Raw genomic sequence first — 27,570 nt, 5'->3', positions numbered from 1 at the left:
ATTTTACACTTTCTTCTCGTCCGCCTTTTCCGATGGGATTGCTGAATCCTCAAGCTGCATGCGTTACACGTAACATCATCAAATTCACAACCTGATATCAGTGAACCAGTTTCAATGGTCCGAGGTTTATAAATAGCTTCTTTAAAATAAAGCAAATCCCACTGCAAAAAGCAAAACAAATTTAATCCGATCAATTCCCGCCCCATTAGCCTAAACCCAGTCATCACCAAAGTGATGGAAGGTATCATCGACTGTGCTGCTACTACTTACTCGCGAATCTGGGGCGAAATTCTCCGACCCCCCCGCATGGTCGGAGAATCGCCCGGGGCCGGCATAAATCCCGCCCCCGCAGTGGCCGTAATTCTCCGCAACCCAGGAATTGGCAGGGGCGGGAATTGCGCCGCGCCGATCGGCGGGCCCCCCGCGGCGATTCTCCGGCCCGCAATGGGCCGAAGTCCCGCCGCTGAGAGGCCAATCCCACCGCTGTAGTTTCAATCACCTCTGGTGGCGGCGGGATTGGCGGCGCGAGCGGGCCCCCGGGGTCCTGGGGGGGGGGGGGGGCGCGGGGCGATCGGACCCTGGGGAGTGCCCCCATGGTCGCCAGGCCCGCGATCGGGGCCCACCGATCGCCGGGCGGGCCAGTGCCGTGGGGCACTCTTTTCCTTCCGCCACCGCCACGGCCTCCACCATGGCGGAGGCGGAAGAGAACCCCCCTACCGCGCATGCGCCAGTGGTGACATCAGCGGTCGCTGACGCACCGGCGCATGCGAGAACCGGCGAAGGCCTTTCGGCCAGCCCCGACGCCAGGCGGCGGGCGTCAAAGGCTGCACCTTTGGGGAGGCCCAACGCTGGAGTGGTTGGCGCCACTCCGCTATGCCAGGACCCCCCGCCCCGCGGGTAGGGGAGAATCCCGGCACTGGTCACCAATGCTCTTGGTTTCGCCAGGACCATCGGACTCTAGATTGCATTACAGCCTTGGTCCAAAAATGGACAGAAAAACTGAATTCCAATTGGGAGGGGAGAGTGACTGTCCTTGACATTAAGGCAGCATTTGATTGTGTGCAGCATTAAGAAGGCAGAGTAAAATTGACGTCAATTGGGAATTGTTGGAGAGATGGGGAGGAACCTCTTCACTGGCTGGAGTCATGCTTAGTTCAAAGGAATGTGGTTGTGGTCATTGAAGGCCAATTATCTCGGCCCTGGGACATGGCTGCAGTTCTGGAGGATATTGATTGAAACCCAATGCTTCATCATAAGGAGAGAGTGGTGGTGTTCACTGATGATTGCCCAATGTTCCATTCCATTCCATTTGCAATTCCTTAGATAACCGAGTGGTTTTTACCCATATGCAGCAAGACCTGGACAACATCCAAGTTTAGACTGATGAGTGGCAAGTAACTTTTGAGCCACACAAGGCAGTGACATTCTCCAACAAGAGAGCATTTAACCACCCCGTCCTGAAATTCAGTGGCATTATCATTATTGAATGCCCCACAATCAATATCCTGGGAGTCACCATTGTCAAGAAAATATATGGGACAAACCACATAAATACTGTGACAACAACAGCAAGTCAGAAACTGGAAATTCTGAGGTGGGTAACTCACCTCCTGACTCCCCAAAGCCTGTTCACCATCGATAAGATACAAATCAGGACTGTGATGGAATACTCCCCACTGGCCTGGATGAGTGCAAGCTCTCAAGAACAACTCTCAAAATACCCAACGTCATCCAGGAAAAATCTGCTTTATTGGCACCCCATTCATTACCTTAAATATGAACTGCTTTCACCTCCAGCACAATGTGGCAATAGTGTGTACCATCTACAAGATGCACTGCAGTAACAAGGCTTCTTTAATAGAATGACTGGCCGCAAACATCTCGAAGGCCAAGGAAATCAGACGTACGGGAATACCATTGCTTTCAAGTTCCCTTCCAAGGCATCCCTCATTCTGAATATAAAATATATTTCCCATTCCTTAATCATCTACTGGGTCACTTGTCCAGGAATGCCCTTCCAACCTAACAGCATGCATTTGGAGAAAGTGGCTCACCACCACCTTCTCAAGGGCAATTAGGGATGGGCAATAAATGCTGGTTTTTGCCAGCGACAGCCACATCCCATAAATGAATGAATTAAAAAGAGATCCACTGACTCACATACGTCAGTGCTACACATCAAACATGCCAGCTGCAGGTCATGTTATCGTAAAAATGGTAAGGCCGTTCCTGCACTCACAGGTTAAAGGTTATTTAAACAACTTTTCAGCCCAGATCTTTGTGACCAGGCCATGCTACAAAAAGCTCCAAGTAATATGTCTCGTGGGCTTTTATCGTAAGCAAATTACATTTTGTTTTTCTTCAGAGTGGATGGTTAGATTTTCACAAATACCTTCGCTAGGAATGTCGCTATTACATGCCATTCATTATTTTGCACATTTTAATTAATATGCTGAAATTAGACATAAAATTGTTGGTCCTTCTGTTGCATTTATGTCAAGGTGACAAGAATAGATGGCACTGTCGATAGCTCGCCCTGCTTGAAGGTCATACAGAGGTCATTTGGATCTCAGAACAGCAACACCGACATTGTTTTCTATCGCCTGAGCATGCCCCTTGAATGTGCGGAGGTGTTCTGCAAGATGCCCATCGGTAGTCTGGCAAATACCAATATCCTACCTCAGAAAAATGAAATTGAAGACTTTGACGCGGACTCTGATTTCGAAGTTCTAATGAAGACAGCACATGGACACCTGGCCTCAGCCACGTCAGAAAAAGAGAAAGAAAGTACTAAAGCAGAATTCAACAACCATAAGGATTATAATCAAGAAAAGCCTTCTCGCCTGAAACAGAGGTGAGTGACCCCTTTGCTGTTCTCGAGTTTCATACTTTATTGGAACACTGTCCTTCTGCCTTCGGAAGCTGAGTTTGAATCATTCTCAAATGCTAAGGTGAAAGCTTTATTCTTTCTGATGTGATTAAACAAACACTTCACAAGCGAAATGGATACTTGGTGCGAGAGGAATTAACTGACGTTGTTTAGAGTACAGCTTGAGATGGACCTTGGATATCAGCTAGCACCGCTAGTTCAATCTTCACCTCAGTTACTGCTATTGCCAAAACATTAACAGACCAACTTGCATCTTCATGCAAAACAATTATTTTGCAATGTGAATGGACAAAATAGTTTTAAAAGTGAATATGTGCGAGCATCAGGTGTATGCTGTAAAAGTTATCCTTTGCTTGCAGCTGGGATGTTGAAGCTCTTTAGATTAACATATCCTTCTTTCTTATATGATTTAATACAGATTGATAATAGCTTTTTTTGATAATTACTTTTTTGATGCAGAGCCTGTTGAATGTACTGGTAAAAGTGTCAGTGTCTGGCAAATGGGATGAGAACACCAAGCTCTTTATCATATTAATACCCTATCTGTGGCCTACAAAGCTCTATCTTATGGACCTAAGTGGCCCATGGAGAACCATGGCAAGATTTTACTGCGCCTGTCGGTGGGATGGGGTTGGGGGGGGGCATCAAATTCCCCGGATAGCTTCCCCGCCTGGCTCACACATGCAAGGATTTCTCCACAAATTTATGGTGGGATAGGCTAGGACTGGGGTATCTGACGTGCCTTCCTTTTCCCCCATTGAGGCCTTTAAGTGGTAAATTAATGGCCACTTAAGGACCATTTTCCACCCAGCCTCACCTTTCTGGCCAGAAAGGGAACCTGTTCACTTTTCAGGTGGGAAGGGGAGGGGGGGTTGATGCCTCAACAACACCTTTTTTGAACTTCGGGCACACCCCTCCCACAAGGTTTTCTCCCTGCGGGTGGTCCCTTTACTACTGGCCTCTACACTAACAAGCCCCCCCCCCCCCCCCCACCCCACCCCACCCCCAGGCCTCACCTCTCCTTACTGCCCTGAGACTCCATCATTGACCTGGTCTTGGACACTCAGGGTGTAGGCTGCAGCCCCAGTCCTGTCCACTGTGGCTTACAGGGTTTCTGGGACTAGAGGAGCTGCCGGGATGTCAGATTGGCCAGCAGCTCTCTGAGGTGGGACTTCCTCCTGACTGGAAGTCCTGCTTCCAGCTCCTTGGAATGCACCGACCTGTTGAAAACATTTTTCCAATGGGCAGGCAGGGTTAAAATTGAGTTTAATGCTTCTGACTAGAGTCATGCGCTTGATTGCCTTAGGGGAAGCCTTGGCATAGTGGTATTGTCGCTGGGCTATTCATCCAGAAACCCAGCGTAATGCTCTGGGGTCCCGGTTTCGAATCCCACCAGGGCAGATGGCAAAATATGAATTCAATACAATCTGGTATTGAAAGTCTAATGATAACCATTGTCGATTGTTGTAAAAGCCCATCTGGTTCACTAATGTCCTTTAGGGAAGGAAATCTGTCATCCTTACCTGGCCTGGCCTACATGTGTCTCCATACCCACACAGTGATGAGGTTGACTCTTAACTGCCCTTCTCTGAAAGGGCTGTGCAAACCACTCAGTTCCAGGGCAATTAGAGATGGGCAACAAAATCTGACCCAGTCAGCGGTGCCCACATTCCCTGAACGAATATTTTTAACACTCCTGCTGGATGCAATACGGTTCAAGTTACTCTTCCCAAAATCTTTTGAAGAAACAGGAGTTTTCTTAAAAATTATTTTGCATTTAAGAGAATAGTTGATTAGGTCTAAACAAGAGTGTCCCTGTTATATTAACAAACCCCGTTTACAGGCGGAATTTTACCATAATGTTTCAGTGACAGGCACTGAATGAAAACCGCCGTGCATTTCTCTAGATGCACAGCTGAGATTTTAGGCCAGATTTTCTGGCAATCAGTGCACAGAAAATCTGGGGTTGTGGTTTACACCGGCACCCTGGTGGTATGGGACGTGATGGAGCCGGCACGGTTGACTCCACAGAGATCGGCCCGCCATCATTTAAAGGGCGTCTCAATCAGTGCTGGAATGCAACTCTCCACAAGCATCAGGGCGATCCATCTTGCCACCCACCCCCCAGATTGGGGCCCTATTTCCCTCTTCCCCGCAACAACCACACAAATATTGGGGGCTCTCTCTCTCGCCCCCACCACCACACAAGTATTTTCTCCCCCCCCCCCCCCCCCCCCCCGCCCCCTGCCGCCGCCGCCACCTACCACCATGGCAATATTGCAAGCATTCTCTCTCTTCACCAGTCATTGCCGCCCCCTTCACAGGCATTGGCCTCCCCACCCCCCCTCCCCACCCACCACACATAAGGGAATACCCCTCCATGAGGCTCTCCAGAAAGCCTGCTCTTGCACTGCCCCGGCACAGGTTGGCAATGCCAGTCTATGCCGGGCCAGTGTCAATCTGTACCATGGATAGTTCCAGAGCATTGCCAGGGTATATCTCTCTTCCCCCCGGAAGGTTATACTTCCCTTGTCGCCCCTGGCATGCTTCTTTCGACCAATTCCCGTTCTTATAAAGCTGCTGTAATCTGTCACGTCGGCGCGGTCTGAATATTTACTGAGGGGGATCATGTTTTTGGGAATTCCTTTAATAATATGTTAATTTATTAAAATATAAGGTTCCCGCCCTTTGTGGCCAATTTCCCCGCCCTCTCCTTACATCACCAGTGAGGGGTGGGGAAAATTGGGAAGCATGGTCTTGTGGGCGAGAATCTCGTTTCCCGCATCTCACAATATTGTACCCATGTCACCATTTATACTCATGGCGAACATGAATGCAAAATCTCCCTCTACTTGTCTTCTTCCTACAGTTTTCATTGGGAATCTGTCTAACTGCCATTGTACTCCATTATATTGCCATCTGCATTAGAATGCCGGATCCTCAGAGGTGAAATTTCTCTGGGGTTTCTTCCCGTCACAGCCATAACTTGGCTGGCAAGTTAGATGACCACTCTTTAACTGCACCAACCAGTATTTCCCCATTCCCCCAAAGCTGCAGTATCACAGTGGGAGGCACTCAGAAAATGTATCCGTATGAAGTTTGTAGAGTGAAGTTTTCTTTGCTTATTTCCCTTCTTAAACTTCTGTTGGATTAAACAGACTTATTCAATTCTCACAGTTCAGGATTACCCAAATGTGGTGTGACCTCCAAAGATTGCTCGTAGTTCCTAGTCGGGATTGCCAGGGCCCCTATAGAGAAAATTAAGCTGGACTGTGTACATTTGGCGCTGGAGACATTTCTTCTGCAGTTTCAATCAACTGCCTAGTACCTTCCCACACTCTGATTTACCTTTCTCATTTTTACCTTGTGTCTAATGGTATTTGCACCTTTCAACATGGTGATCAGCTGTTCTAGATCAGATTTGCCGATTCCCATCATACGACTGTATAGATTCCAACACGAGGAATTTCCGTGGTGGTGGTGGGGGGGGGGGGGGGGGGGGGGGGGGGGGTTTGAGAGAAGAAACTTCTGATTGGCCTCTGTAACTTCAGTTGCAACCTTGGGTGGGACTTTCCTAACCCCCCAGCCCTGAGACCAGAAATTGAATAATAAATTCATTGAACAATGGGCGACACGGTGGTACAGTGGTTAACACTGCTGACTCACAGCGCCTGGACCCTGGGTTCAATTCCGGCTTGGGTCACTGTCTATGTGGAGTTTGTACATTCTCTCTGTGTCTGCGTGGGTTTCCAACGGGTGCTCCGGTTTCCTCCCAAAGTCCAAGTGGATTGGCCATGCTAAATTGCCCCTTAGTGTGCAGGGATGTGTAAGTTAGGTTATGGAGTTAAGGGACAGATGGTTGGGTGAGTGGATATGGGTAGAGTGCTCGTTCGAAGGGTCGGTGAAGACTCGATGGGCTGAATGGCCTCCTTCTGCACCGTAGAGATTCTAATTCCCGCCCGGGGTCAATGGACCTTTCAATGGTCCATCATATTGCCCATCCCACCTGGGACGATTCCTACACCAGGTGGGACTGGAAAATTTACTCCCTTGCTTACTGACTCATCCAGGGTCTCCGCTGCTGAGCTCGTCAAAGTTAGGGTAGTTGGTTCAGAGAGCTCCTGGGAAACACTCAGTGATGTCCTTAAAAGTTTAGGCTATTTCAAAGTCACTCTTCCAAAAACAAAGGAAGGCCGATTGATTCAGTGTTGCATTGTAATTAAAATTTGTAATGTATGGAATCATCTTTCTTGCTTCATTCAGTGTTCTGATGAGCAATGAAATTCTTCCTATGACTAGGCAAACAGGACTGCCAGCCCAACATATTTCCACTGCCCTATTCATTTATTGATCTGGTGGCTGTGCCCGCTGTAGTCACTGGTGTTTGCTGCTGCATTCATTTATTGACTTGCTGGTCTGCCCCACTGCTCCGTCACTTCATCACTTCACCAGTAATCACTTTACCGGTTATGCAGCCATTGCTCGATGAATTTAATATTCCATCGGGTGCGCACCCTACTGCATTAATTCACTGGACAAACTGACTGTTTGTAAGACAGTGGTCACACCACACAAAGCTAAATCAATTTGCTGGCAACTCCACTCATCCATTTATTGTTTCTGCTGCTGCTCCATTACTTTATTGATTAGTTGGTTTGCTCCCACTACATTTATTAATCAGTGGTGTGGGTTGCTCTATTAATCCATTGTTAATGCATCTTTCCACTCTGCATGCATTCATTCACCTCTGCCTGTTTTCCATTAACGTGTTAACCCTTTCTTGCGTCTGCTACTCTACGACTTAATTAATTGGCTTGCATTTGATACTCCGACATTTTATCCATTTGCCGTTTTGTCTGATGTTCAGCTTTTGGTCCTTTTTTTTTGCTCTTGACAAATGTATTAATTCTTTGCTCCCTGGCACTCCATTAATTTAACAATCTGCTGCTGTGCCTCGTGCGCTGTGAATTGATGAATACACTGGTGCCCACTACTATGTTCAATTTGTAGCCGCTCGCCCACTGCTGCACTTATCTGGTTCTCCCCCTCCCGCCCCAGCTCCAGAAAATTATTCATCCAGCAATGTCAATTGCACTGAGAGTTTACTAATTCAGTGGTGTTGACTTAGCTGCAGTCAGCATCCTTTCATTGTTGTCAGTGATTCATATGGTTTGTGTAGGCAGACGTGTTTTTCCCTGAAGCCCACCGGCTGCAGCTTGCGGACAGACTGTGATTTTGGCAGGCAGTGCTCCTCCCGGGGGGTCTAATTAATATATGTTAGAGTGAGAATCCGCGTCCCATTTAGGACCCAAGCACCACTTTAGTCTGACTCAGCGCTGCCTCCTTGAACCCGCCCACAAAGCATGGGTAATACAGGTGGCTGGCACCTTCCCACCGGGTAGGAGACAGGGAACTCACCTTCATTTTAACTTGCTGCAGACGTTGGATAAATATCTTCCTGTTAGCTCACAGTCTTACCTGGGTGCAGAATTGCTTTCGACTCTTTTTCACTGGGGTATGGGTAATCTTCGGTAAGCTTGAGGCGGTCCCAACTCTCTCTCAAATTAGAGACCAATTCAAGCCCAGAGGAAGGAGAGGGGCAGTAACACACAGAAAGGCAAGGCCACATCGAACTGCAGTTGAAAGGAGAGCACGGAAAGGAAGCAAGAAGGACTTGCATCGACGTGGCACTTTTCGCAACAATTGGATGACTTAAGGTGCTGCACAGCCAATGAAGTATTTTAGGCACTTTGTCACTGTTGTGATGTAGACGGTGCAATTTGTGCCCAGCAATCTCTGCCGAACTGCAAAGTCATAATGACCATATCTTCTGCTTTTGTGATGTTAATTAAGGGATAAATATGGACCAGAACACTGGGCTAACTCTTCTGTTCTTCCACAGAAATGTCCCATGGGATCTTTAACATCCAGCTGAGCAGACAAATTTGTTTAACATTTCACCCAAACGACAGCACGTCCGACAGTGCAGCACTCAGTCAGCACTGCACGGTAGTGTTGGCCTTAATTTTGTTATGAGGAGGAGACTCCGCGGATGTCCTTATCCTCCCAACAGGGTGCAAAGTTCATGGGCGACTATACCTGCAGTTCTCAAAGGTGCAGGGCATAGGGGGCTGTGCGTTTCCCAGGAGGCTGCCACAAACAGACCAGTGTTGCCTCCGGCAACCGGAGTGGCAACTCAAGGCTTGTTGTAGTCAAATTTGCCACAGCCTGCAACTCCAGTAATGGGTTTTATCAGTAATTTCTGTCAGTCTACAGCTCACGGTTCTCGAAACAGGTCACCGATACCATGTTTCTAAAGGAGATGGGTTTGTTCCCCGTGGACTACAGGAAACTGCTGGCCACGACATGAAGATTTGCACATTTCACAGGCTGTATCCAAGTCCACAGCATGAGTGCCTGAACTCAAAATTACCATGACGGCTCCTGAATATCAGTCACTGCCTTCGTCATTTGTTACACCTTCTGTTGCTTTAATGTGCAACTGGTGTGTGATCACTAGCAGTGCATCATGCCAATCTGTGCCTCCTTTTCTGGCAGTGATGGTGGCAGAGTGACCAAGTCACATGGCTAGTAATCCAGAGGCCCAGGCTAATGTTCTGGGCACACGGTAGCTGGCGGAATTTAAATTCAATTCATAAAATCTGGAATCAAAACAAAGGTTTCAGCAATGGTGACCAACTGACATCCTTACCTGGCCTGGTCTAAATGTGGCTACTGACTCACAGCAATGTGGTTGGCTCTTAACTGCCCTCTGAAATGGTGCGGCAAGTCACTCGGTTCAAAGGCAATGAGAGATGGGCAACAAATGCTGGCCTCGCCAGTGATGGCCATTCTCTATGAGAGAATAAATGAAGTTGCCTCAATGCTTTCGTATTGCACCAATCCTCATCCTTTCATCTTTAGTCCTGCTGGTGAATAAGAAGCTAGCTGCTTGCGGACAAGGGTACGCCCTAGACACAGCTGCTGAGCTGTGTGACAGTCATGTCCACATGTTGGGCTGAATTTATTAGTAAGAAGTCTTACAACACCAGGTTAAAGTCTAACAGGTTTGTTTCAAACCTGTTTTGTTTTAATAGAGGCAAAGGGGTCTTGCCCACTAGCTGGAGAGTCTTCGAGAGCCCTACGTCACCTCTATTCGGGAAGGCCAATCGCATTAAATACCAGTCAGGCCAGTGACAGCCAATCATAGGCTGGTGGCGCTTCCATAGTCAGCAGCGCCACTGGGGAGGCAGTGGCTGCAGCTGGTACTTCATCCACCCAAGACCTCAGATCAAGGGGGGAACCCAGGTACAGGTGAGTGATGGCAGGAAGGGGTTATGGGGGCACGTGGAGAGAGCATGGTTTTCAGTGACTTCCGCTTCCTGATGCCAGGTCTCTCGATCTCAGGTCTCAGGTGCTGAGTGCCTTTGAACGAGGGACCTCCATCCCTTTAGGGCCCGCAAACAGACACTTGAGAGTTTGCCTGTCATGCTCCCTGCATGGCGAGACCCCAGTCCGCCGCTGGGTTAATGTCAACAATGGTGGGATGAGGCTTTTAAGTGGCCATTAATGCCTATCAAATTGATTGTCCGACACCAAACCCGCCATGGGTAAGAGGATTAAAGTCCACAGCCCGCATGAGTCAAATCAATGTTCAGACTACCCCCGGCGGAAGGTTCAATGACATGCAGGTAGGGGGGAACAATGCAGTGGGGAGCTCCAAAAATGGGTCTAGGATGGAAGCCATCTGACTGCCCCGCTACGCAATAGGTCGGGAAACCCCTGACTGCATCGCTAATGAAGCTGGGGTTGCACTAAACAACGGGAATTCCTGCCAGCCTCCGGGGTGGGAAATACTGCAGATCCTTGCCCCTGTCCCTGCCACAGGAATTAGTTCCGAATGGGAGAATTCAGCCCAGCGAGAATAAACCTTATTACTGTGATTTACTGCAAGTCACATTAATTCGCATTGTAATGAGGACAACATTTGGAGCCAGTAATGGATGGAACGTTTTTGTTAAGATGACATACTACTGGTGTAGTAAAACAGTGCTACAAATGTACTCTTGCTTACAAACAAAACACCCCTTTTTCAGGTTTATGTTAAAAAGGACAAAACCTGATTATAACTTGGCTCACTCTTCAACACGACTGACCGAGGAGGTACTGGCAGAGGATAGGGATGATTATGACTTTCTGATGCAGACAACAACAGTAAGTGGTTTATGATGCTCGCCATCAATTGAAATTATATTTTGACCAGATACATAAAGCATTTTTATTTGTTTGCAAATCAGTTTTCAAATGCATGATCAAATAGAATGTGGCTGTGAATCCCATTGATTTACCTGCTTTCGTCCAGTATTTTTATAAAGCATGAATAGATGTGAAGCAATAAAATAATTTGAATAATAAATAGTTGGAGCATGCATCATTTATTTTGTTTTCTATTCTTCTGTCTGCTGTTTTCTGGTTTTGGGGTACAAAACACGACGGTGGCAGATATGCTGATATGTTAATTTAAACAATTGTGGAAACAAAATGAAAATGTATTTTGAGTTTTTATTTTATTTTATTTTATAAATTTAGAGTACCCAATTCTTTTTTTCCATTTAGGGGCAATTTAGTGTGGCCAATTCACCTACCCTGCACGTCTTTTGGTTGTGGGGTGAGACCCACTCAGACACGGGGAGAATGTGCAAACTCCACACGGAGAGGGACCCGGGGTTGGGATCGAACCTGGGCCGTCGGCGGCGTGAGGTGGCAATGCTAACCACTGTGTCACCGTGCCACCCTTTCTAAGTTATAACTAAGATGAACAGTTTCATATGAAGCATTGTCAGATACAGGTCACTTTTGTATTTGACTGCATGACTCGGGGTGTGATTCTCCAGACTTCAGCCGCATGTTACAGGGCGGTGTGCCATCCCCCACCAGCGGGAAAAGAGAATCCCGATGACTAGAGAATTCCAGCTTAAGTCCCTGCCAACATCAGTCTTTCTCTCCAGTTTCTGTGTGCAGCAGAATAATTTAAACTGGAGCAGTTCGGCAAAGTGGTTGGCTTCCAGCGATCTGGTTTTTCCTCATTTGCATTGCGGGGTGATAAACAGAACGGATGACAACATAGCGAACATCGAGCAACTGTGCAGGGGTATTTAAAACAAAATTATTATTGGGACTTTATTTGTGGATAAACTTTTTCCAGCGAGATGAGGCTGTTTTGCCCCTGGAGTAAGCCAAGGAACTACATTGGGGGGTAACATTCTGTGTCTCTGTGTCATGCTAATAGCGTGCCGGTGAATTGCCTTCAACATTTGAGGGTCTGAAAAATGGAATAAATGTTCTGAGGTTTGGCTTACAGAGCCTCTATGCTGATAAAGTTTCCTCATTTACAGTACTACTATTCTGTGAGAATATTTCCTGGTCAGGAGCCAACAAACGTATGGGTTGGTTGGATTACCTCAGATTTTCATCAGTACGACACTGCTTATGACCTGGAGAAGGTTCGCACTGTGACAGTAACACTAGGAGACGAGAAAGGAAAGGTCCATGAAAGGTACGGTTTGTGCATTGTTTCAAAAGAATTGTAGTGTGGTTGTGCATTCAAAGCTCACCAGCCAATAATATTTTGACCAAACAGTTGAATCTTGGAGAGATTGAGGAATGTTTCCTGGCTAGGGTTTTGTTCATTTATGTAGGGGGAAGGAAGCATCTTCTATGCAGTCTACAGATCAAAAAGAGATGTCTCCCTACACATGGGAGTAACATTTGAGTCTTAGCTGAATGAAGTTTTAAATTGAGTTGAACGATTGACGGTAAAAGAAGCATTCAGCATGAAAGAGAAATCAGGGGCTGGATTTTATGAGGCCCACGATTAGGCAGGCAGTGGGCATTACCACTGGAAGTCCCACCATGCCAAGGAGCCCAGGCAAGTCTGGGGCCAGGGGTTTCAGCGAGGAGGATGAAGGTCTGGTTTAAGAGGCCAGGGAGGGTTAAAGGCGTGGATGAATTTGGGGAAGAGGGGCCTCTGAAGGGCCCAGGGGGCTCATAAAGGAGGTTTGGGTGTGTCACCAGTGTGCACAGCTAAAGCTGCCAGGTCTCCTGCAAGGTGTGGCTCTCTCCTTGCAATGCATAACATATTGGTGGGGATGGGATGAGACCCTTCAGTGGCATTTTTCAGTCACTTATTATAGAATTTACAGTGCAGAACGAGGCCATTCAGCCCATCAAATCTACACCATTCCTTGGAAAGAGCACCCTACTTAATCCCACGCCTCCACCCTATCCCCGTAACCCAGTAACCCCACCTAACCTTTTGGACACTTAAGGGGCAATTTAGCATGGCCAATCCACCTAACCATCACATCTTTGGACTGTGGGAGGAAACTGAAGCACCGGGAGGAAACCCACGCAGACACAGGGAGAAAATGCCAACTCCACACAGACGGTGACCCAAGGCCGGAATTGAACCCGGGTCCCTGGAGCTGTGAGGCAGCAGTGCTAATCACTGTCCACCGTACCGCCATTTGAGAGCCTCAATAGACCAAAGAATGCACAATACCTCCCCTGCGCCGTGTAGAATCCCAGATAAGTCTGGGGTGAGTGGGTGGGTGGGTAGGCGGCAGGACAGCCACCCATTAGATTTTACGGTACCCCTCCACCTTCAAACCCATTGATGGGGGAGAGTAAAATCTTGCCCCAAGTTTGTGGGAGACAGTTTTAGAAATGCTTTTGTGATGGTAATGAGGTCAAGATTTTCCATAGATGTGGAAGAACGAACAAGAAGGACGATGGGAGGTAATCCTTAGTTGGACCCATGAGCGAAAATGTATCATTTGAAGAAAGGAAACAAACAAGATTTTGTTACAACTCGAGCAATGTTCCCTCAATCCAGATCGTACTGCAAAGTGCGACAAACAGACTACACAACCGACATTTCATAATACGCATGCTTGGATGGCAGTCCTGTCCTCATGAATGCTGTCAGGGTAACATACAGGCCACACCCAATCGAGAAACATTGCAGGGATCACTGCCAGGGGCTTTGACGATATTAATTCGTTCACAGAGAAAGGATGCTGCATGTGCATTGATACACTGTCCTGAACATTGCAAAACATTCCAAGGTATTATCAAACATAATTTGACATGAAATCATAGAATTCCTACAGTGCACAAGGAGGCCATTCAGCCCATCGAGTTGGCATCAACCCTCTGAAAGAGCACCCTACCTAGGCCCACTCCCCAGCCCTAGCCCTGTAACTCCATAACCCCACCTAACCTACACATCCTTGGACACTAAGGGGCAATTTAGCACGGCCAAATCACCCAAGCTGCACATCTTCGGACTGTGGGAGTAAACTGGAGCACCCGGAGCAAACCCACACAGTCACGGGGAGGGAGTGCAAACTCCACACAGTCAGTCGCCTATGGCCGGAACTGAACACGAGTCCCTGGTGCTGTGAGGCAGCAGTGCTAACCACTGTGCCACCATGCCATCCCATGAGGGGATATTTGGACCGATCGAAAGCTTGGTCAAAGAGGCCGATTTTAAGGAACATCACGAAGAGGAAATAAATGTTAAAAAAGGGAATGCCAGAGGTTTAGGCTTGAGTGGTGATTATGTGAGCGGGCAGTGGACTGAAACTTTTAATAGTCCCACAATAAAAAATGTAAAAATGGCTTCAGCTGTTTTGTATGTGGCAATCAGCAATCCTTTTAAAGACTATTGCCCGGTCACTCAGTATCTGTTCCAAACGGAGAAGAATTGTTATTGGGAGTCTGCAGCTTAATGAAACAGTCAACCTTCTGCTAGAAACAAGGTGGGTGGGTTCTGGACCACTCAAGGGGGCCTTGGCTTCAGTGGGGTAGTCAAGGTGCACCTTTCCTGATTTTCAAGTGTTGGCCATTGGTTGTTGAATCAACTGGAAGTAACCTCCATTAAGTCAGTCAGTAGATGTGAACAGATTTCCTTAATGCTCCTGAGCTTCAAATAGGTTGTTGTGAAAATATTTTGATTAATGCTGGAATTACCTTGCCATACGTAGCATAAAGATATTAGACATGCTTCCCAGTGAGATAATGGCTGGGATTTTCAGGAGCCTTAATTCCCATTGAAAGCCAGTGGGAATTGCTGGTTCGCCCAATTTCCCATGGACAGGACAGGAAAATCCCGGCCAATGATACACGCCTGCCAATTAGTCATGGGTTACACTGTTGAAAGTGGTTCTATTTTAAGTGTGATATGCTTGGAATTGCAAACCGAACTGCAGTGGGGTGCTCTCATTTCTCTCCCTACCCTAGTGACAACAGGAGAAAAACAATCATACATTCCCACTCCTGTTTAATACCAATCGCCCACTAGAAAGTGCACAGGTAGATATCATGGGTGGAATTTTTCAATTTTTCTCCGAAATATTGTCGCCGGCAGGAAAAGCAGAGGGCAGCACTCCCCCAGATGCGTTGCTGGCTTTTCCCTATCGTGTTTGCCAACACTTAGGAAAAAAACGTTAAGAGGTGGTCTGAAAAAACAGTCCGCCTCACCGGCAACCTCGCCTGCTGAGAGATAATAATAATCGCTTACTGTCACAAGTAGGCTTCAATGAAGTTACTGTGACTGGGGTGCCTTTCAAATAAGCAAAAAGAAAAAGAATTCGCCACAATTACGGGACCCACCCACCCTGCCACAGCTCCCCCCATTGGAAATGCACTGCCTCCCCCGGCGGTGCCTGGGCTCGACCCTGGGCAGTGCCAGGGTACTGCCCGGGCATGAACCTCTTCCTCCTCCGGCTGGGACCATTCGCCAGGCCCCTGTTTGTCAGGACCTGTTACCAACCCCGCTGATGTGTCATTGTGCTGGCAGAGTTTGGTTGGGCGGAAAAGTTCTTCCATGGGGGATAATATATTGGGGAATCCCGCTAATGACATTCAAATGTGTGCTAAAGAGGTTCCTGACCTTTCATGGCGGGAATCCCATTACATCTTTGGTGGGGGAAGGGGGGCTATTTCAGTGGGAAATCCTGCCGGCGTAAATGCTGACTTGGGACTCCCGATGGACTCTCAGGGTGGGGATTGGCGGGGGGAGGGGTAGTCTGGGTGCATTGCTCACATGGTTAAATTGTTTGCCAGCACCCATTCTCTCGGCTCACAAATATACAATGATCGCTTGTGTGACTTACTGGAGGGCAGTGGGTGATCCTGGCATCACTCACTGGCAACAGACGGGGGAACGAATTGCGCCAGCGAAACTCGGAGCTACATTAGCCGAAATAGGAAATGCTTTCACATCACAGACAGAAAAATGTGATTAGCTCTAGAGGTAAAGCTCTTTGAGTCTCTGCGTCGCTATGTCTGCCCACATGCACACTGCAGCAATGATGAGTGTTTCTGTAAATGTTTTTCCAATGTAGCATCAAGCGAAGCAACTGCTACATGGTGTGGGCGGGAGAAAGCACGAGCCCCGGGCAAGGACGTAATAACAATGGGCTTGAAATAGGCTGCCTGGTGGATACTGCCAGTGGCTTACTGACATTCACAGCCAATGGCAAGGAACTAAATACATATTATCAGGTATGTAACATTAATCAGAAGAATTACTTGATTTTTTTTTCCTACGTAGGAACAGGGGTAGGTCATTCACCCTCTCAAACCGTTTGCAGCACTCAGTCAGATGAAGGCTAATCTGCATCCCGCCTTCATTTACCCACTTTAGCTCCATATCCCTTGATATTCCGGCGTCTACTTACCATGGATATGATGCACTTACATAGAACATATAGTGCAGAAGGAGGCCGTTCGGCCCATCGAGTCTGCACCGACCCACTTAAGCCCTCACTTCCACCCTATCCCCGTAACCCAATAACCCCACCTAACGTTTCTGGTCACTAAGGGCAATTTATCATGGCCAATCCCCCTAACCTACACGTCTTTGGACTGTGGGAGGAAACCAGAGCACCTGGAGGAAACCCACACAGTCACGGCGAGAACGAGCAGACTCCGCACAGACAGTGACACAGCCGGGATTCAAACCTGGGACCCTAGCACTGTGAAGCCACAGCGCTATCCACTTGTGCTACCCTGCTGCCCACTGTGCTTACCTACCAAAAGTCTACGAACCTCAGTCTTAAAAGCTTCTCAGCATCCACAGTTTTTTGTGGAACGAGTTCTGGAGCTCAACTAGTGTTGTGTGTAAGTATTTACTCGATCTTGTTATTTTACACATGATATTCGATTGTAAAGTGGATTTCCGTCAGCTGGCACCTCTGCGAATGCTGTATTGGGCACTGGAAAATATGCAAAGGTTTTTCTTTATTTTTTTTCCATGGGATGTAGGCGTCACTGGCAAGGCCGGTATTTAATTGCTAAGTGACTTGCAAGGCCATGTTAGTGGACAGTTAAGAACCAGCCACATTGCTGTGAGTCTGCCTGGATCATGACGGCAGATGTTCTTCCCCAGTGGACATTAGTGAACCAGATGGGGTTTTAACAACATCGCTCCCCATCCCCACGATACTTGCCATGGGGCTGGATTTTATGCACCACAACATGGGTTTGAAGGTGGAGGGGCTCGGAAAATCTACTGGGTGGCCTTCCCTCCTGCCCCCCAAAGCTGTCTGACATTTTATTGGCGTTGGGTGAGGTGTTGGACAACCTGCTCACCCTTAGGCCTGTTAATTAGCTTCTGAAGTGCCTCATCTGGCCCCGTGACATGTAGGAAGCAGTGGCGTTGGGCAGTGGTATAGGAGGGTTGGCAGCCTCCTTTGTGCATCTGACCCCATCCATCGGGGGGACCACTCATTCCCAGGTCACACATACCCCTTATCTCCCCTTCCCGAGGTAGGGGCAGCCGTATGGCTCGGGGATGCGCCTGTCATTAACTTTGTCCTGGGATGGGGCACAGGGACCACATGGCATCCCATAAAATCCACCCCTTTGTCACCGTTTACTGAGACTACCTTTAGATTCCAGATTCATTAATTGAATTGAATTTAAATTCCAATGTCCGCAGGGCATTAGCCTGGACCTCTAGGTTACTGGTGAGGTGACATTACCATCACACTACTGCCACTGTGAGGTGAGTTGAAACACTTTCCCTTCACTCCCCAACTGTCCCAGAATATCTGGTGGAGATTAGCAATTTACTGTGTGAGTAGCAGTGAAACCTCACAGTGTGGCACACAATCTCATTGCACTACATGATCACTCTCAGATTATGCTGGCTTTGTGCATCATTAGCAACAGCTTACATTTACATGGCAATAAACCATCCCAAGGTGCTTCAACGGAGCATTGGAAAATAAAATATCGCATAGTCACATTGGGAGATATTAGGTCAGATGACGAAAATCCTGATCAAAGATACAGGCTTTGAGGAGTATCTTAGAACGAGGGAGAAAGGTGGAGAGGTAGAGGGAGCACGCTGCAGATTCGTGGATCTGGGCAGCTGAAGGCACGGCCACTAATGGTGGAGACCTTAAATTCAGGAATGTTCGAGAGACCGGAATTAGACGAACACGATGTTTCAGAGGGTGTGGAGGGGATCACAGAGATAGCGGGGAGAGAGGCCATGAAGGGATTTGAAAACAAGGGTGAGAATTTTAAAATCAAGGTGCTGCTTGACTGGGTGTCAATGTGGGTCAGTGAGCACAGGGATGGTAGGCAAGTGGAACTGGTGCAAGTTCGGACGTGGGCAGCAGTTTTGGATGATGTTAAGTTGATGGAGGGTAGAATGTGGGAGACGAGACCGAGATGCTTTGGGATAATCATGTTTTGAGGGTACCAAGGCAAGAATAAGGGTTTCATCAGCTGATCCAGGGGCTGAAGTCAGGCAATGCTAGGGAGATGGAAATGGGCGGTTTCGTTATGATGCGGCTATGTGGTCGGAAGCTCATGTTGTTGTCAAATTTGACACCAAAGCTCTGAACAGATTTGTTTATTGTCTAAGACAGTTAGGGATGGATTCAGTAGGTAGAGAACAGAGTTTGGAGTTGTAATGCAAGCAATGATTTCCTAATATTTATTTTAGGAAATTTCTTCACATCCAGTACTGGATCTCGGATAATTTAGCGACAGCAGAGAAGCTGAGAGAGGTGGTGGTGAGGTGTGAGCTGGGGTTTTTCAGCGCCGTGTGAAAATTAACCCCGTCCCTGTGGATGTTCTCGCCAAAGAACAGCATGAGAAATAGGAGTGAGCCATGGGGGGATCCTTCGGAGACACAAGAGATGACAATGTGAGAGCAGGAAGAGAAGCCATTGTAATTCATCCGTTGACTGTGACTAACAACTAGATAGCTATGGATGAAACCAGGTGAGTGTAGTCCCACCCAGCTGGACAGCAGTGGAGAGACATTGGAGGAGGATGGTATGGAAGTCCGGCCAGAAATGTGGAGCTGTGATTTGGCACAGAAAAATAGGAGCAGAGTGACAATCTGACAGCGATTGTCACTTCTCAAGATTTGGGCCTTTATTTCTTTCCTACGTACTATGCATCGAATGATATAGCATAAGATAGCCTTACACTGTGTTACTATCCCAGTGATTGATGTGGCACTTTTAGCATGACAGTGAGTACCATTTGAATGGATATAGTTGCATCATAGATATGTTACTGAGCTAGTAATCCTGAGGCAAGAGTTACATCCTGGCATTGAAATTGGGGAATATAACTTAAATTAATGAATTAAATCTGGAATGAAAAGCTAGCATCATTAATGGTGACCATCAAAATACGACAATGTCACAAAAAACCCACCTGATTCTCGAATGTCCATTGGAGAGGGGAGTCTGCTGTCCATAACTGGTTTGGCTAATAGTAAATCCAAACCCACAGCACTGTGGTTGACCCTTACCCTGCTCTCTGAATGGCCGAGCAAGTCACTCACTTGTATCACAGCTGCTGCGGCGGTTCAAAAAGGCAGCTCACCACCCTTTTTTTTAAGGGCAATTGTGGTTGGGCAATAAATGCAGACCTTGCCAGCGACACCCACAGGGGCGTTTTCCCGCCCGCGTTCACCGTCGGCAAGAAAGGCGATGCTAGCACAGGATCTCGTGAGAATCGGGAAATAAGATTCTTGCCGGTTGATCTCATTTCCCGATTTTCCCTGACGTAATGAAAATACTGGAATCTCATTTACATACATTGTTGTGCATTTACACTTGTTTAAAGGGCTTCCCCTCCACATGATCCTCGCTCACGGAATATTGAAATCTTGCCGATGTGATGTCATGTCAGCGAGGTTTACAGCAGGTTTGTGAAGATGGGAAAAAGTTGTGGGAATCCCTCTGGGAGCCGGTGGGTGGGGGAGTCAGTGCCAAGGTAAGTATAGCCCCCCATGGGACGAGCAAGATGCCAGGCAGTGCCATCCTGTGTCACGGGGCAGTGCAAGGGATAGTCCCTCTGGGGAGTCCTAGGGGAGAGTTACCCTATTCTTTTGGAAAGGGTTGATGATTGTGAGGGCAAAGAATGTCCCTGAGACTGTAGTGGTGGTTAGGAGGTGAAGAGTTCCCCCGAGACTTTAGTGGTGGTGGTGTGTTTGCCCCAATACCTGCAAGGGAGGAGAGGGGGAAGGGGAGGTCGACCCGATACCTGCAAAGGCGGGGAGTGAGCGGGGAGAGTCCTGATACCTTGCAGGGAGAGCTGGAGGGGGTCACTCAATGCCTGCAAAGGGTCAGGGTGTGGGGGGTTGGTGGAGATGGAACACCCGATTCCCGATGCCTATGAGGTGGGGGTGGGGGGGGGGCATTGGCGTATGGTGGGGCAAGGGTAAGCACTGTTGCTTGTGAGGGTAGACCTCCAAGTCCTTGGGGGGAGGCTGGGGTGGGTGGGTTTACGTTCTGTGTTGATTGGGGTGCCCTTGAAAGATGGAGCCCCGATTTATTGGAGCTGGCCAATAGGGTTTTCCCATTGAAGCCATCCAATGCTGTCAGGAAGCCCACAGGCTGGGGTGCGGTGCCGGCGGGAAAAGTGAATCCATCCCTCGTCTAAAAATCCGGCTGTGCAGCTGGAGGGCTACATGCTGGAGAGTTTTCTGTCAGAGCCCGATCCTCTGAAAAAATATGGGAAAAGTCCGCCCCACGCCTTTTTAATGACAAAACCCCAAAACACAGGAATCTCCATATCCACCTTTGGCAATGACATTCATCGAGTCACATTATGGCAGAGGTCTGGTGGGTAAGTGGGTACGTAACAGGTCGGCTCATTCACAATGGTCCTAGAAAATAAGGTTTTTAATTACAAAAAATATTTTTTTCTTATTTTGAAGAGCTGGGGATTGTGCGTGGGCAGTGTATCGGACATCTTCATGGTTTACAGCCGGCTGCAATTTTGTTATCCTCGTGTAGCTGGAGAGGGCATTATGAAAAAGGGATTATCCCACAGCGCAGCAAGCATTTTTGTTGTATGAGAACGCTTGACTTTCTTAGCGGGCCACAGCAACCCTTCATCATTGGCAAGTCCAGCCGTGGGTGTGCTGCATTCTTTGCACTTGCTGCAATGAGCGCACCTTTGCTATGTTCTTTGCAGTGTGTGCTGCATTAAAATTGCTTCATGGATGGCGATTTTCATAACTTGAAAGTGAAGTATACATTTCAGTGACAGATGAGTTGGCAGTGTGGTTGCATTCTGAGTTATTAATCATCTGGATCAATTATCGCGGGCTGGTTGCTAATTTTATAATTTTAAGTAGGTACATTTTAACAAAAAGTCACAGAAATAATTGCTGTGAAGTGCAGCATTCATTTTTTGAGCACCTGTGGTTGCGCCCAGTGAACTACAGTACTGAGATGTGTACGTTCTAAAGCACTTAAAGGATCCAATTATCGTAAGGAACTCAGAATGACTCTGGAAAACTGGGTTCTATTTCTTCGTGATTGACTGTTAACTTTCAGAAAGGTTCCTCAGCCGTCATGTGATCTTCATTCTGTGCCTAGGTGGAACCAAGCACAAAGCTGTTTGCAGCAGTATTTGCACAAGCCACCAGTCCCAATGTGTTCCAGTTTGAACTAGGAAGGATTAAGGTAAGTCATGATTGTGTTAAATCCTAAATTTCATGCTTCCAATGGAGAAGCTGCCTCTAAGTGCAGCATTGGGTTAGGGCTACAAATCCGATCTGTGTGAATTTATCCTGATGCATACACCAAAAGGTTCCACCCCTTCAATATTTCAACTGATTGATGTGATCACACTTGCTGTTATTTATGTGCAAATGGCCAAAGCAACTCCAGGCAAAGGCAGACGCAGATCTGAAAGTACCGATGGAAAAGTTTCTGTTGGATATTCGACGCTCTGCTATGAAATTCGCGAAAATAATATTTCACCACATGGGATCAATTACAGATACATTGGGTGACATTAAGTTCCTGCACTTATATGGAAGATACAAAGGAAACTTGCTAACTAAAGTCAAGTATTTGTCCGTTTCAGTCTAAATATCCTTCCAATGATATGATGAGTATTAATTATTGGTACTGTAGTCACTTCCTCTGACACTGAAAATGATCCATTACAATATATGGAGTCTCATTCATAGATTCCCTCCAGGTTTTAATTTTTGTTGTAAATTTAGAAATTTCATTACTTTTATTTTCTTCCTCTTCCTCTTTTTAATCCATCTTTTCATCCAATTTTTCTTTCTCTCTTTATTTCCCTTTATGTACTGACATTGAGTTCACCACTATTAATTATACATCCTTGCTCAACTTTACATGATTACTTTCACAATGCTTAGATCTGATTGGTGAAGGAGATACCCAGTTTCTTGCCCTGTTCACTTAGACCCCAGGTACCCTGTAAAAGGCACTGTCCTGCTTCCATCCCCCAATTCCTGAACCATGCGGTCCAAATCTCATCAATATTTAATCGGCTATAGTTAACAGCAGGTGCTGGTTGTTGCTATGTCACATGAAGATTCCCTGCCCACTCGCATACTCCCAAACCAATTCATGAGTCCCACCCACTCCCAATGGACACTGAGAGTCTCATGTCAAATCAGTGCCCTTCCATTCATTCTGTATACATTGGGTGCGATCCTCCGGCCATGCTGCGCCAGAAAAGCAGCTCGCCGTGGTGCAGCGTGGCTGTTGAAAGCCGGGAGACCCTGCTCCCGGGATCTACCTGGCTTGCAAGGCCAATCTCGTGAGATATTGCAGGGTGAATCACCTTTTTAGCAAATCTGCATATTAGAGTGAGGCAGTAAGCCTTACTCTAATATGCAGATTCCCGAGGTACCTGAGGCTTTGGGATTCAATCTATTCACCTCGGGACCTCGAGGGAACGCCATTTGGTACTGGTCCCCACAAACGGGGACCAGGCGGAACGGCACTAGCGGGGGTCTCCAAGGGGATCAGAGGCCACCAGTTGCATTCCCTTTGGGCAGCGTGGTGCCCTGTCACTGCTGGTGCCACTTGGGTACCCTGGCGCTGCCAACCTCACACCCTGGCAGTGTTTGGGCGGCGGGGGACCCTCTCATATTGCGTTTGGGCTGGGGGGGAAGTCGGGGATTCTTTTTGGGGCCTCAGATGGTGTCCCACTCTCTCGTGACAACGGGAAGTTCTGGCGAGTGGAGCCCTCCGTTGTAAAAGAAACGGGGCTATTTCCCCGTTCAGGCTCCTCATTCAACACGTCGTTCTATTCACAATGGTAATTATGTGACCTTAGTGAATCAGCAGCTGTACAGTATTCTAGCAAGGGTCCTTCTGAATTGGGTTATTATTAAACTGTGGCCCAGTTTTTCATCCAGTCGGAAGGACTCATAGCCATCTATAATGGCAGGCTGGACCTCATTCTGCAATCCAGTTCCTGGCACCCCAGATTTTCACCAGCAGAGCCTGAGGGTGCAGGGAGCTAGCCAGGGAGTCGCGTTGAATAGCCTGGTGTTTCTAGACACTGCGAGTGCTGGGAAACACACGGCTAAATGCGCTCGCTTGGGGACTTTGTTCCATTTTGGGAAGATGGCGCCCATTATGTACGCCCAATGGTGCCCAATGAATCAATCAAGGGTATGAGTTGGCATTGAGTTGGCATGTGGGCTATTTGCATGGGGGTGGATGGGCATGAGTTGGCATAGGAGCATAAGTAAGAACTTTTGAACTTACCTTTCAAAGAATTGCCATGTCCTGGCTATGCTTCAAGATCCCTCTGAGTTGCATGAACCATGAGCCATGGAGAAGCTGACAATGAAAATTGACAGCAGGCTAGGAGATGCCTACCTGCATAATGGAGACAGGCTAGCTCCCTGCACCCTCAGGCTATGCTGGTGAAAATTTGGGGTGCCAGGAACTGGATTGCAGAATGAGGTCCAGCCTGCCAATATAGATGGCTATGAGCCTTCCGACTGGATGAAAAACTGGGCCACAGTTTAAAAATAACCCAATTCAGAAGGACCCTTGCGAGAATACTGTACAGCTGCTGATTCACTAAGGTCACATAATTCCCATTGTGATTAGAACACTGACCAAACTTTTCCGCCATTCCTACTGATGGGATCTTACAGACCTGCTGAGGGTGCCCCCCTCGGGTTGCCTGGCAGTGGAGGGGGCAAGCACCAAGAACTCTTTTTGACTGCAGCGAGACCGGTTAGCCTTCACCGCCGCAAAGTGTCAGTCAATGAATTGGAGGTGGAGTTATGTTAGAGGGATGGGGTGGTCAGAACTTGCAACAGACAGTGTACTTTACAGCAAACCAAATGTATTAATTTAACAAACAACTATTCAAGCAAAATATATTTACAGGGTCAATTCAAACAGTCTGCAGCAAGCAGGGACCTTTACCGAAGCAGCTTTTACCTATAAGCACACCAGCAAATTGTAATGGATACATAATGTGCATAACATTAAACCTTGCCCCATACATTTTAGGCCCTCTATCACCCCCCCCCCCCCCCCCCCCCCCCCCCCACACACACTTCCTGCATTCCCATGCCAATTCATGACCCCCACCCACCCCCAGTGGCCCATTATATCCCCATGCCAACTCATGGCCCTTTCATGCTCAGGATTAATGGGGTATTACCCAATTTTCCTCGCTCTGTTAGGAGTAGTGACGCCAACGTAGCTGCTCTCTGAACCTGTTGACACTGCATGATGCCACTCCAGCAGCTCGGGCAGTGCGTTGCACGTATTCACCATCCTCTCTGTAAATCAGTTAAATCTCCAGGATATATTCCTGTTCTGAGTTTGAACCCACGCTCCCTGGTTACAGAGAATGTGATTGTGCTAGACAATTCATCCGGGTTCAGTTAACACAGAAGCACCTTAGAGCCTTGAAAACATATGCCTGTAGATAATCTGTCGCCAGTCTCCTCTCTTCCCATTTTACAATCACTTCCACTTCTTAATGAGGTCATGAGTTTTTTTCTCAGCATGGTAATTGATGCTACAATTAAAATTCTCTGGAGTGATTTTAATACAGTAATTTATCTTTATGCTGTTATCTAAGCTTTTTGGTTATATTGTAAATGATCTCAGATTATTCAATATGACATGTGTGCTGAGAATTTCTCATTGTTCAAAGGTTATTTTTATTCAGTGTTCTTGCAGTCGTGCTAGTTTTGTTCTGAATTATTTGATATTCCAGTAAAATACTGGGGGCTGGAATCTCTGTTTGGAAGATTCTTCTCCCTGAGCTGAATTGCAAATCCAGGTAGAGACCATCCGAAAGTAACCCCCCCCCCCCCCCCCCCCCCCCATCATCAATGCATCGCCTGTCCATGCCTCCTTTACCAGACCCCCTTCCCCCAGAAATGAGACCTATGTCTGGAAGCGAGAGATCAGTCCAGACTGGGGCATTGAGAAGGATTACAGTTGTAACCATTACCTTGCAGCACCACATGTTTATTTCCGGAAGGAGCAGCTATGACCTGTCTGGTTCCCACAGATCCATTAGCTGCAAGCCATTCATAGTTTTCAGGTAGTGGTCTGTGATTAACAACTTCTACAAACTACCTACAGACTTGGTTCATTCATCTCCCTTTACAATTCAGTGGCCTAAGAGGTGAAACCCCAAATGTCTGTAAACATTGACCACATCAAAGAGAGGTAAGTGCATTCCAAACACTAGGTGCATTCCAATCACTCAAGCGAGTGTGATTTCACTGTGCTTGCCTCTCTTTGATGTGGACAATGTTCACAAACATTTGGGGTTTCATCACTTAGGCCATTGAACTGTGAAGTAAGATGAATTAATGAGTGCTGGGGAAGGTGGAGGATGGCCTTCTTTGCCCATATCCCAAGTGAGGATCTTAAGTGGCCAATTAAAGGCTCCTTCTGATCTTCACTGGCATTGTACCAGTGGCAGGGGTGTCCTCCTGGTGGGGTACCTTATGGCCAATGCAAAGCCTCTCCATTGGCAAGGCCGTTCCTGTGGAGACACCCCTTCCTGCCTTCAGCAGCCGGCACCACCCCTCTCCCCCCTACTAGGGTCAGGAACCCAGACCCCGCTTACCTTGGTCCCAGGGCGACGTCCATGATGCTGCTCCAGGCCAGTTGCAGTCCCATCAGTGTCCATCGTTCCTGGTGGCACCTCTAGCACTGAAGACCAACTGACCCTCTGATTCAACAGCAGCTCTTGGAGGCAGGTTTTCATTCCTTAAAAAGACAGATGCCCCAACTGTGTATAACCAGCTTGAGAATGTATGAATGCATTAGGTACTGCCATAACAAAATATCCATATACTGTATCTAAAAGTCACAAGTTTCTCATAGTTCAGATAATTTATTTGTGAATAACTATGGAAAGAAACACAGACATCTTTCGCTGTAGCTGGAAATTTATATGCATCCAATAATGTGCAAATGATTGCTTCTTTATTCCATAATCTCTAATATACTTTTAGTCTCAGAGGAACAGGCCATATGAATTAGAAATATGCTTTAGCAGAAATATAACAGCGTGCACTATATATACCAAGGCCTTCCCATCGTTAGAAAGCAGCACATTACTTGATTTTCACAAACAAAGCTATTGGAAATTCACTAGTATTCACTAACCCTAATAAGCAAATCTCTGGCCTAACAAGACTTCTGAAGCCTCTGGTAGCTGGGAGGCCCCTGATTAAAACCAGAGCTTAAAATGCATTAGCTTTACTTTGTTTAATCCCCTCTTTTGATATAATTTCTGTTTTGCTAGTTCATAATACTGATTGAGCAGATAAAAAGGGACATGCTGAAATCCGGCTTCTGATATGATTACTGCACTAATTAATTGGGAAGAAAGGGAAAACATTTTCTTTGTAAATAAAATTCAAGGTACAAAGGAACACAGTAGCAGGCCATTTACCTCCTCAAGCCTGTACTGCCATCAATGAGATCATTACTGATTGGTAACTTTCAAATCTTGAGATAACTAACAATTGATCCATCATCATCTGTCATTTGCAGAAGATGATTCCAACCTTTATTACTCTTTATGCAGAGAACTGTTTCTTAACTTCACTCCGGAAAGTTCTTGCTCTAACTCTTAAACTCCCTAACCATTGGAAACAGTTTCTGTCCCGCTACCCCTATCAGTTCCCCTCAAAATCTTGAAAACATTAAGCAAATCACCCTCAGCCTTTTCCCTTCAAGGAATCCAACCAAGTTTGTTTAATATCGCCTCAAAATTTAACCCTTAGAATCCTGATTGGCAAAAGGTAAGACCTCTGTCCTCACTGTCGTGTTATCTACCCTGGGGTAACACGGACTGCAACT

The 27,570-nt window shown here is 47.1% G+C and overlaps 1 protein-coding gene across 4 annotated transcripts in view; it reads left to right on the top strand.

The window, feature by feature from the left end:
* ryr2a (ryanodine receptor 2a (cardiac)) overlaps positions 1–27,570 on the top strand; it is a 936,900-nt gene that overhangs the window by 576,918 nt on the left and 332,412 nt on the right. For all 4 annotated transcript variants that reach the window (XM_038814319.1, XM_038814304.1, XM_038814294.1 and 1 more), the window contains 5 exons: positions 2,502–2,854; positions 10,987–11,104; positions 12,286–12,446; positions 16,300–16,459; positions 21,817–21,903. In XM_038814319.1, coding sequence (XP_038670247.1) covers positions 2,502–2,854; positions 10,987–11,104; positions 12,286–12,446; positions 16,300–16,459; positions 21,817–21,903 — 879 coding nt within the window. The remainder of the gene's footprint in view (positions 1–2,501; positions 2,855–10,986; positions 11,105–12,285; positions 12,447–16,299; positions 16,460–21,816; positions 21,904–27,570) is intronic.

The sequence above is a fragment of the Scyliorhinus canicula genome, chromosome 1, assembly GCF_902713615.1.
Source record: "Scyliorhinus canicula chromosome 1, sScyCan1.1, whole genome shotgun sequence".
In the NCBI taxonomy this organism is placed as follows: domain Eukaryota; kingdom Metazoa; phylum Chordata; class Chondrichthyes; order Carcharhiniformes; family Scyliorhinidae; genus Scyliorhinus; species Scyliorhinus canicula.
This window is presented reverse-complemented; position numbering and strand designations above follow the sequence as displayed.